This window comes from Halyomorpha halys, unplaced genomic scaffold, assembly GCF_000696795.3.
Source record: "Halyomorpha halys isolate HHAL.00 unplaced genomic scaffold, Hhal_1.1 Scaffold1033.1, whole genome shotgun sequence".
NCBI classification, from domain to species: domain Eukaryota; kingdom Metazoa; phylum Arthropoda; class Insecta; order Hemiptera; family Pentatomidae; genus Halyomorpha; species Halyomorpha halys.
In genome coordinates this window covers 18,050-30,782 of record NW_027105053.1, presented here as the reverse complement: position 1 = coordinate 30,782, position 12,733 = coordinate 18,050, and the positions used below count along the sequence as shown (strand labels likewise).

Below are 12,733 nucleotides of genomic sequence, written 5' to 3'. Positions count from 1 at the left end.
GCATTATATCAGAAGTTGATATATATGATGAAAAATTCGTTTCTATGCCTTTCAAAATCATGAATCCCGAAATATTTTACCCTTGTCAAGGTGTGTTATTTTCTTGACTATTCTGCTTGTCCAGAAGGCCTTGACAATGCATGTTCAGTTAATAAAGGTTTGGAAGTTGACAAGGAAGATGACTAGACTGGATGAGACTAACGGGTGACACCTGTTATATCTCAGAGGATTGTAACCTCGTCCTACCGAGTACAATTCCCATAAACACGAGGGAGGTATGCAGACCTGAAGGGTAGCTACCCTCTAGAGTCATGCAGGAAGGTGCCTTCGTCCTGGCGGGTACTATTCTGACAGAGGTGAAGGAGGTATGTTAGCTCGGGGAATAGCTAGCCACCGGAGCTTACGAAGGGAAACAGGTAAAGGAGAGATATCATATCAAGGGTGACAACAAATAAACATCTAATTATAATTCAGAATCGACTATAAACTGAAGTTATCTCAAGTTGAGGCTGTGGATTAGTGTTTAACTTTGATCAATTAGGGTTTTTTTTTTTTTGTTGTTTTTTTTTATCCCTATAGAACGGAATAAAAACAATAAATTAAAGGTTGTTTCACGTATGGAAAAACATAAATCAGGTAGAGTATTACCTTTTTCTACCTGTGGTACTTTAAGCTTACGGTACAATACTTATCTCATTGTTGTGAATTGTCCATTCTATATGGTCCTACTATAGAATATCAGGAGGTGAGGGGCCTCCTCTTTCAATTATAGGCCTAGTGCATACAGCGGTGACCGAGAATTGGTCTTATATGCTTGAGGTAGTTTCGTGCTTTATTTTGGGATTTTTATTTATTCTTTTATCGACATTGCTAAGTAGTATGTACAAAAATTAACAATATGTTTCTATAAAATACAATAAAATATAAATTTGAGAGCTTCGGTGAGGCTCAAAGTGCTGCGCTCTGGTGGAATGTAATTGAACTCTTTGTTCCACTCGCTACACACTAAATCCAATACATTGTTATATCCATGGTTATTATAAACAATATTCCATGTATTTTTTAATTCTTTATTTTTTTTTTAGGATTGGGCTGATGAAGAGAATAGCAATACTTTTTACTGCAATTGTACTAGTGGCAATATTCAGCGTGATACATAGCAACTCTCAAAGTATCATTATTTCTTATACCTTCAGCTTCCTTTCTGGTTTGTTGGTGAGTCCCAAAAATCACGATTTAAGATAATTATTGCATAAATATGTCAAAGAACTGAAAAAATGTCTCTAGAGGAACGCTTGAAAAATTAAAACCTATTTATTCAGTGATTCCATATCCCGTATCCATTTGTAAATTATATCAATAGAAAATTTAGAATTAAGCATACCAGGTACTATAATGCCCCTACCCTATGTCCATTTGTAAGTTATATCAATATTTTTTTTTTAATATCTTTATTGAAATTTACAACTGTATATTACATAATGCATTCAGTAAATTTGATCTCAGTTAAAATGGAGTGTTACAGGCGTGTAGAGAAAATACCCATTGGTAATACTCTAATGATACTTTACATTAGCAGTCTAATGATACTTGATATGGTCTTGTGGCCATCTTCTTTTCAGGCGCCTCGGAGGATTGTCAGGAATAGAAGAGGATGCAAGGTAAGAAATTAGGGGGTTTGAGTGGTTAGGGAGTTTATAATGGAAGTAGTGTATATGTTTAGGGATAGATCGGTTACATATGGAACATTAAGGTCTTTATGTATGATTTTATTTGTGACAAAGTAAGGAGCATTGAGGATTTTACGAAGGATTTTGGATTGGAAGAGAAATTCGAAGGATTAGTAGAGCTCTAAAGCTCAACTCCATATGTCCAGATTGGCCTTATTACAGGTCACATAGACAGACACGTAGACCAGTCTTTAGTAATGAGTTGGAAGTTTAGACCGTTTGTATAGTAAATGCTGTAATAGTCTAAATCTACGTGCAGTTTGCTGTCTTTTCAGTCTTGTATGAGGATTCCAGGTTAATCATTTGTCCAGATGGAATCCAAGGTAGATCTGTTCAACAGGGGAAAGAGTAACATTATTAAATGAAACTATAGGGCAGTCAGTAGGTTTACGACAAAGGGTAAAGGTGATTTGATGGGATTTATTGGAATTTATCTTCCAATTACAACACCATTCTTTGAGGGCTGTGATATGGGATTGGAGAGTTTGGGGTACAATTAATGAGTTATTATTAACTGCGAGTACACATGTTTCATCGGCATACGTGGTGAGGATAGGGTTAAGATTGGTTGGATGTGAGCTGTATAGATGGTGTAGAGGATGGAACCAAGGATACTACCTTGAGGAACACCAGCAGACTGAGAATAGAGGGATGAATAGGAATCATTGTGGTTTACTTTGAATAATCTATCAATGAGAAAGGAATATCAATGTATGATCAAGCATAGCAAGTACTATAATTCCCCTGCCCCATGTGAATTTCTAAGTTATATTAATAGAAAATTCATGATTAAACATTGCAGGTATTATTATAAAATGTTATATAGTGTGACTATCTCTATTTGTAAGTTATATTAATCAAAAATTTATCAATGATTATAACAAGTACTATTATGCAGGTACGGTAATCCACCTATCCCTTGTCCATTGTTGGACATGTCAGAGAATTGCAGAAAATGCCTCCAGAAGAACACATAAACAAAAAATATCTTTAACAAGAGATTCCATTTATATTTAATATCAATAGAAAATTCATGATTAAAAATTGCAGGTACTTTAATATTTCTACCCCATCTTTATTTCTAAATTATATCAATTGAAAAATTATCATCAAACATTGCAGGTACTGTATTCTCCCTACCCCATATCCATTTGTAAGTTATATCAATAGAAAATATATGATTGAGCATAGCAAATACTATAATTCCTATGCCCATGTAATTTATAAGTTATATTAATAGAAAATTTATGGTTAAAGCTTTAATAATTTTGACTTTTTATTATCACCAAAGAAATATATTATCATCTTTACTTTGGGAGTTGTCATTAGTAAAAAGAGAGCAATTTTTTTAGAAATTTGGGTGCAAAATATATATTTTAAAAAAAATTTAGGAGTTGAAAACCTTCATCGATAAGTAGTGAGTGGTCTTGATATCAATAATAATTTATCAATACTTTCAGGAAAATTACAGAATTTTTAAAAGTATAGTTCTATTGAGCACAACGGGCGAATTAGAAGTAATTACAAAAGCCACAGTGAAATGCACATCTGGCTTAACTTTTCTTTTTACTGAACACAGTGTGATAATACTGCTGTAGAGCTTAATTCAACATTCCTTTCCTATAAAATCTTTGGATAACACTATCACTGATTATGGGTGAAGAAGTTTATTATTTATCTTCATTTTTACAGGGGTTCCTCACATTTTTCTGTTATGTACTTCACAGTGAATCTCATATGAACATGGAAGTGATGGTGAATCAATTAAAGGTTACCACCAAAGAACAAGATTATAGTTCTGATTCTGACTATAATTTGTTTAACTGTAAGTTAAATATAATATATCATAAAAATGTACTATATTTTTAGAAAATATGTATTTGTATTTATAATAAGAGAATTATCAATGTGTAATGTGCAGGTTTATTTATATTTTTTTTTAAAGAATGGTAATCGATTGGATCGGTGCCATGAAATTAAATTCCAGGATGTATTCTAACCAGCACCAATGCAGTCTCAAGGTGATGCCTTCACTTCCTTGGCTATGAACAGAATCATTCCTACTGAACTACTGTCAAGCATTATTTTACAAGAATGTTGCCTACTTCTACCATTGACTGGACTCCTCATTAAGCCATTCCTGTACATCTCCTCTCTTTTCTTTACAGTCTGCAACAGTATTCCAGCTTTGCTTTTTAGACATCATTGAAGCAAATATGTTTTCAGGAGCTGCCATCTGCTCAAGAATCTCTCCAGCTCTTCCTTTCCTCGTGCAAACCATTGGCACTAGAAGAAAACATGTTCTACTGTTTCACCTGTTCAGAGAAGTGCATGTTAAGAACAATGATTCATCTTCTAGCTTGAAGCAGGCTGAATAGACCCTGAGGTAACCATGCCCAGTGAGCAGTTGGGTGAAGTAATAATTAAAATCTTTATGGTTCTCGGGCATTCATGTTGCTATGTCAGGAATAGGTTGTTGGTCCATCTTCCAGAAGATAGGTCAATCCAGCGCCTCTGGCATCTTGTAAGAATATAATTTCTCTCTTGTTCTGCTACTGCTTTTTAGTGTTCATCTGGTTCTTCTCATCTTTGTCAAAACAACCTGTTGCATCCTTCAGCCAAGAAGTCAAACGGAGACATACTAGCAACGAAACACACTGCATCATAGGACACAGTGCAGAATTCCCAAACAATGTACTCTGATAACATTGTAGATACATGATAGCACAAGGTAGCCTTTGAGTCTGGCTTCCCAGAATCGATGGATCCATCCATTCATCGAATCCATGGATGTATCGGTGCTGTAAAAAAAAGCATGGAAATTGCTACATTAGCCAAAAGCTTTCTCAAAACATCCTTGGGCCCACTGATATTTAGCATAATTCGAGCAACTAGTGTGTATATTGTAATATTCAAAAATTATAAAAATAAAAATAAATGGAATTCGATATTTTTTTACTTAATTCTCATATCTAGAAGATAGCATGGGTTCAAATGAAAAGCTTTAATACTTAACAAATCAGAGAATTTTATTTAAATTTTATAATATAATAGACTCTTAATCTCAGGGCGGGTTTCTAGGCAATCAGAACATTTAATTAAAATAATATCTATTTTTACAATGCATTTAAATTTAGATAGAACAAAACTAACCAATTTCATAGAATCTTCTTTTGTTGATTTTCTTAATTCACTAACGCTGACTGCTCAGAATCTTTTAGTAAGCAAACACTAACAAAACAAAGTATTGGTCCTCTTACAGTTTTTTTACTCACAATCCACCGAAGTGTGTTGTTTGGTGATCCAAACAAAGAATCCTTTTTCTTCGTGGGTGATTCTCCAATGTCTCATTTTTCAAGATGTCCAACCTCGAGCTGGACAAGAGATGATAAAGACCTCCTCATCCAGGAAACATCATTCCCCGCCCGCGCCTAAGCAACGAATGAATGCCACAAACCAAAACCTGTCTCGATGTTCCATGTAAACATCGATTGTCACCCAACAGTTTTGGATTTTTGCAAATAATTTACTTTCTGAATATTATTCTTTAGCACTATTTCTTGACTTCAATTTTTTCTTAAATTTACTACATTTTCAATTATGGTGGGAAGTTAGAATAGAGTTTTTTAAATATTTGAATCTGCTCAACATAGCCGCGATTCAACGAACTTTTCGCAATTCACATGCCGCCATCTTGAATTTGAACGATATATTTTGTAACTTAATATTTTACTTAACAAAATTGGTTAGCTTGCTTTTAGGTTTAATACTACAAATAAACATGTTGAAATGATAAATCACATAAAAGCTACTTACAATAATTTATATATAAGAAATAACTCTTTACTCATAAAAGAAGAGGATATTATACTAAAAATATGTTATATATAAAAAATAAAGATTTACTCATAATAGAGCATATTACAATATATATTACTCAAGCTCCTCTGCAGATGTTTGCTGAACCGAACTCTAACAACTATTTGCACACCAAGATCTCTCCATCAAGACTTATGGTCTTTCTCATTTTCCTAATCCTGATTAGTATTACTTCCATTTTATAATCAGCAAACTGGAGACCTACCTCTGCTAGCAAAGTATTTTTTTTTTTTCCAAAGGGAATCTGAGCATTATACATTACATTCCACAAGGACTCTAAAACAGAACCAGATGCATAACAAAGCCACCATTAGAATATGATAGAATAGGAGCCATCCATATTACTGGAGATGCTATCTACTAACTCAGAAGATAACAAGTCATCATCTTTTGTTTACGAACAGAGCACAACTGTCTCAGAGCCTATTTTTCTCTGAAGTTCCATATTGGCTCCAGACTGAGAGTGTAGAGAAGGTGAGCAAAATGCCAAGCACATTCTTGAAACATAAAAGCTTTTTTCTAAGCAAAGGAGACTGATGTGGCCCTCTTCAACTAAGGTGCAGAGAAAGCTCTATGGAAGCCTGGAGGGCCTCAGGAGATTCTCTGAATTCCTCATTTTAATCCGTGACCTTGCCATCTAAGGGAAGAATGAAAAAGAAAAAAAAACGGAACTAGAGAGACACTTATGATTTTGTATGTTTTCATCTCATTTTCATTATCACTCAAGATTCTAGAGGGAGAAAGAAATACTTTATTCATTCATGCTGCCCAAATACATCGGGTTGCTACATTACACAGCATACTGATCAATCCGTGACTGGACAAATATATGTTTCATCTTTTTACATGATATAATATAATACATAGATAACATTTTTTTTTCTTCCACAGTTTTATTTTACTTTTCTTTTACAATTAATACCAGTCTACAAACTAACTACAAGTTTTTTGATTTTTGATAAAGAAACTCTCTTGTGGGACATCTATCCTTCATAATTCTTCCATGATACAGTCCCATCAAGCTAGACATTCATTACATCCAACACAATGATGATGTAGAACTTTTTACCATTTTTTTCTCCATCTATCCAAATTGTCGAAATCGACAATTCCCTTTCTCAAACCATACTCATTATCTCAGGCTCCATTACTAGAGTTGATCACATGCCATACACAATCATCTCCAGTACTTTACCTGCAGGGTCCAAGAGACAAATTTTCCAGAAAGATACTGAATCGTCCTATGGCTCTTTCCTTTCGACAGGAACACAAGGTGTTACTTCTTCCACTTGAATAGTAATGATGGGTTGAGAACTGGATTCTGAAAATTTGTCTCTGTTACTATACCTTCCTTATGTAATTTGTAAGAGCATTACTTATTTATATCCAACATTTTCTAGTTTGTCTGATTTTACTTAGTCTGTAAAATATAATAGTTTATCAAGTTATTAATCCTATGTCACCTATTCTCTAATATAAATAGCACATTTAATAAAAGTCTAGGTATAGGATATTTTATCTGTGCCTGGTACATATCAATATTTATTTTCCAGTTTTTGCGAAACAAGAAGCAGAAGTAGAAAACGAAGACCCTCCTCAGAAAGTCAATGAGGTAGAAATTACTTTGAAAGAATTAAATGAAGAAATGACTGCTAAACCAAAATTAGTCACCTTTAATGACCATGTTGAATGTAAAGTAGTGATAAGTCATTTCTTAATCATTATAATTGTTATTGAAAAGTTACTTTAATATTTTATATTTTCTAGGTGAAACTAAATTTCAAAATGTAGATCTTGAAGTATATCCTGACAGCCCCAGAAAGCATAGTAAAACATCTGTTGCAGAAGCATGTGTTGGTGTAAGTAGCTTTGAAATCAACTCCCCAACAGAAGTTTCATCTGTGATACAACCTGCTCCAGACGAGCATGGGCTTTCCGAAGAAACTCTCTCAGGAATCAGTCCTACCGAAGTGCTCAACAGGATATCCAACGACTTGGATTACCTGCTCAATTGGCAGCCTTCCTGTGAAGAAGTTACATCGGCTCAGCAAAGGTCAAGCTCAAAGGCTGGTTCGCATTCTTCTTTAGCCAGCGCAAGTCACACAGGAAAAACAGTTTTATAAGTTTCCTCTATTTATAATGGATTAAAAGAAAGAAAAAAAGCTCAACAAAGTCAGGGTATAATAAAATAATGTTTGTAAAGAATAATCAATTTCTTGTACTCTAATCTTTAATAAATTTCATAGATTTTCGTATATTGATGATCTTTATTTATAGTTTTCTAACTATAAATATTTTTTATAAATTGTAAATTGTGAACTATTGTTATGTTAAAAAAATTATCTATTGTACATTATATGAGATTTTTATTTCTTAACCCTCATGCCTTCCTCTCCACAGCCCACAAAAAAAAATTATTTCATAAAAGATACTAATATTTATACATTATACTAGGAGAATTATCAGCCAAAGAAGGAGAAGCCAGGTTAGAAACAAGTGGGTTTGTGTGGTTGCGAAATTTATCATGGAAGGATTGGTATATGGTTTGGCTAGATCGGTTACATATGAAACATTAAGGATTTTATGAAGGATTTCGGACAATATGGGCTGGATACGAGAGGTAATCGATGGTTTAGATGAACCCCAAAGCTCTACTCCTCAAGTTCAGATAAGGCTTATGATAGTCATGTAAATGAGTCTTTTGTAATTAGTTGGAGGTTTCCTGTTTTTTCAGTGTTGTATTAGATTAATTTTAAATTTCTTTTATTTGATCATAGTGATTGTTATAGGAAAATTGGCATCAGTTGGTCTTATAAAATTCTGAAGTCATAACCCTATGTAACAGGGTTTTCAAAAAATTGTATGCATCTATTCAGTACTGGATGGTCAATAAAATCTCAGTTATTAGGATAAGCAGAATTTTTTAAGCATGCTCCTTGTACAATAAGATAGATTTATTAAAACAACTACAACCATTTACTATATATAATACTAATTAAAATAAAACTTTTTTCTATGTTTAATCTATTAACGTAGTCCATATACTATTTCTTCTCTGGATATTTATCCTTTTCCTATTTGGCTGTCATCATATTGATATAATAGTAGGATGCCTTCACCAACTGAAACAATTTAAGTTACGACTCAATACAAGTAAACAAATAATTTTAATTTTAATTCTTTCCCATATAAAGGTTTTGTGTAACTTCTGTTAATGCATAATTTAATACTTATAATGATGTAATTCTCCTCAGAATACAACTGCTCTGTATAGAGATCAACACTTTCAGCCGAATGTCAGGTCTTTGAATATGCTGGTAATTAGTATTAGTGTATGTAGTGAATGTATTGTAATAAAAAAAATAAAATAAATTGAAATTAAAAAGGAAAAAAACTGCTTCTATTGAATATATTTACAGAGTTTTAGCTGGTTGTCAAAATGAAACGTTGCATTAGAAGGGTTAGTGATTTTTTAATCATGAGGTCTATTTTTAAATTATGATGAAAATTGTAGCAAGGTGGCTGAAGTCAAGTGGAGTTAGGAGATAAAAGAAGTAGGCTTACTCAGTAGTAGGTCGGGCATAGGCAGAGTTTGGCAAAAATTAACTATCGTTGAAACTAATAGCTGAAATTGTCATGGATATGATATTTATTTATCAATGGTTCATTCGTGAATAAGGGTCGTATCCATGGCAACTTTATCTATTAGTTTCAACTATAGCAAATGTTTGCCAATCTCTGGTTGTTAAAGCCCAAAGTAAGATTTATTTTTAATTTTATTTTTTAATGTCCTTTCCAGTAGACTTTTCAATCGTATGTTTGTTTTTTAAAAATTAAAACAGCTATTTACAGTTAGTTGCTTAAAACACTTCATGAAGTGAGCTTTCATTGTATATGAGTGCTGTAGGTTTATGAAAATCTCATTTCAAGGGCAGTTCAGAATGAGGAACTATTAAACACCCAGTCTACTTCATGTGTACCTGGAGGGGGCAGCTGCCTCCCCCTCCCCCCTCCTTCCCTTGAAGAGATAAAATAATTAATTTAATAAAAATTAATTTTTTTTTTCCACCAAGTATTTATTATTTAGAGAATCCTGGTATCCCGATGGTTTTTAAAATGTTTATTTCTCTTCATTTTTTTATATGTTTAAAACTGTAATTGGAATGAGGAAATTAAAATTGAGCTTATTAATTATTTTAGACATTTTCTAATTATTGTTACTAATTAATATATATATAAAGCACATTGAACTAATTTTTCTACACATTAAGGTTTTTTTAATTTAACTTAAATTATTTTACACACTTACCGACATGTAAGCTTCGATGTCAACCCTCTGCCCGAAGATTAGGTAGTAGTAAAGAGGTTGACTTGCCTTCATCAGCATCAATCTCAAGGTGGATTGGCATTCCTTAGGCAGGTGGTACCATTCCAGGCTGTAAATTGTGTTCCCAAGGGATAATAGCTAAAATTATTTATATTTAATCATAACTTTGCTATTCAATACATACACATTAACAATTTTGTTAAATTTGTCCAAGTAAAAAATGAGTGCCCTTAAACAATTTTTAGAGAAACCTTCAACTTTTACTTACAGCCCTACATAGACTGGTGCAATAGTGTTAAAGTTAGATCTATTTTTGTGATTTTCGAAAAAAAAAAATTAATAAATAATAAAAACAAGAGGAGGCGATTTTTTTTTTTTTTTTTAAGTTTTTCTGTTGCTCAAAATATCGTATTATAGAGTTTTTCGAGGAGGGAATGACAAGGGACTCGAAAGTCCTATAGACAATATTAAAAAGGATAAGAGGGAGTAATTGAGACTAATCGAATACATTTTGTTTCCCTGCTCATACACAGCCAAGGTCTAATAGAAATGATGATGCAGGATTCCCTGTGAGGCCAGAATAAAGGAATCCGCACCTCCGGATAGTTACTTAAGGAATGCTTCCTTATAGTACAAGAGCTCAAAAGAAGAAAAAAGGCAGTTATCTCAGCCTAATTTTTGATTACTTTAATGAAAACTATGTATAATGAGTCTGCCAAGTATAGTAAGGGGGGATAAAAAATGGTTGCTGTTTCAAAACGTTAAAAATAATTAATTTTTCATTCGGAGCTCTATATCTTAAAAACTACCAATATTCGAAAATCTAAATGAACATTATTTAAAGAAGAGTAAATTTGCTGAAATATTAGCCCTAATAGAGCTATTTACGTCCAATAGTTCTCGAGATATAGCCTTTTAAAAAGCAACATTTCATAAAAATGTACTGAAATATCAGTAGTTAGTGAATCTATTTTGAGAAATCTTTATCTCAATGACCATTCGACGTGAAAATGTCTATTAGCACTCAAATTAAAGATAAATAATTGTACTATAAAGTAGTTTATGACCTTTGCCTTCATAGGAATAGGTTAATTGTTCGGACAATAAGTTTGATTTATGTTGAAGTTTGATCAAATTAAAGCTAGTTCAATTTAGTATAAAATATTTTAGAACTTTTATCTTTGCAGGATTAGTAGTTTTTATGATATTTGACAAAATAAACTTACAAACTGTTAATTTCTAGTTGTTCGTATAAAATGTTGGATTTCGAAAAAAAAATATCTCTAGCCCCATAAGACGCACATATGTCTGCCAACTCTCAAAGTAAAGGAAATTTACCTTACTACAAAGTAGTTCATGACACTTATCTTCGTTGGGGTAGTAGTTTTTATGATATTCACATTTGAATATAAACTACTTTTTAGCTCATTAAACTAGCTTTAATTTGAATCCTAATAGATATCTGTACGTCGAATGGTTATTGAGATATACATTTCTCAAAATAAATTCACTAACTACTGATCTTTCAGTACGTGCCATACAACATTTTTATGAAATGTTGCTTTTTAAAAGCCATATCTCGAGAACTATTTAACGTAAATAACTCTATTAGGGCTCATATTTTAGCTAATTTAATCTTCTTTAAACGGCGTTCTCTTAGGTTTTCTTGTGTTGTTCCTACTTTTTAAGATATAGAGCTCCGAATGAAAAATTATTTTTTTTTTATCGCTTTGAAACAGCCGCCATTTTTTATTCCCTCCTTGGCAGACTCATCAATTTTGACTAGTAATTATACATAGTTTTCATTAAAGTAATAAAAAAATGGGGTGAGATAACTGCCTTCTTTCTCCTCTTCGGCTCTTGTACTATTAGCACTCTGACCCTGATTATTCATTTCGAATCCTGTCATGGTATCTCCTCTCCTATTAATGCACTAAGAGCTAGAATATCTAAAAAAACTTGCAAAGCCCTTTGTATCACGCAATAAACTTCTTTGAAAGATGTATAATTTTTCTTATCCTACAGTTTGGTTTTTTCTTTTTTAGAATTTTGTACTGGCGAATGACAAGGAGCATGTTGTTAGGTCACTTTCCTAATATATGAGCTGGGGTGGATTCTCAGGAGGAACTGGGGTTTCTGATTCTCGGCCACAACAAACTTCTCCAATTATTCATAAAATTCTTTACTATTTTGTTTTCATCTATTATTTTTATTACTAACAATGTGAACGGTTTGTTTTTTCATATTAACCAAATTAAATGTAGTTTAGAAGATTATTTAAACCCTTTCCTAGTATGGTAAAATTACGAATTATGGTCCAAAATGTCTAATTTTTGTCTTTTGATACCTATCATACTTCAACAAAATTGCAGTTGTGTTCCCGCCAATGTTTTCTGTTGCCGACTATGCCTGAATACATTATAAAACTACCGGGTATACATACACTTCCAATACCCTTGCCTTTAATCCTGAGCCCTGTTTCATAATAAAGTACAAACTAATACTACTAGTCTTGTAGATTTATCTTAATTCAATTACACTGACTTGTGCAATAGTAACTTGCACTTTAGTATTTTTTAATTCCTGTAATGTCAAAAATAGTCATCCCTATCATGAAAAAAAAAAAGTATTAATATTATTACTAGTGTAAATGTGACTAGAGACTATATTATTTTATCATTATGTTATTTTATTTATTTATTTTTCATAAAGATAGTTTGATTATGTTCATTTTGTTTATTCTTTTGTTTGTATATATTTTAAGAGAGTTTTTTTTTTATTTATTTATTTTTATTCA

The 12,733-nt window shown here is 32.4% G+C and overlaps 1 protein-coding gene across 1 annotated transcript in view; it reads left to right on the top strand.

The window, feature by feature from the left end:
* Window positions 1-7,732, top strand: part of LOC106687952 (uncharacterized) — a 79,254-nt gene extending 71,522 nt beyond the window's left edge. The window contains exons 14-16 of the mRNA XM_067048295.1: window positions 3,423-3,555; window positions 7,163-7,300; window positions 7,377-7,732. Of these exons, the coding sequence (XP_066904396.1) occupies window positions 3,423-3,555; window positions 7,163-7,300; window positions 7,377-7,732 (627 nt within the window). The remainder of the gene's footprint in view (window positions 1-3,422; window positions 3,556-7,162; window positions 7,301-7,376) is intronic.
* Window positions 7,733-12,733: the final 5,001 nt, after the last annotated feature.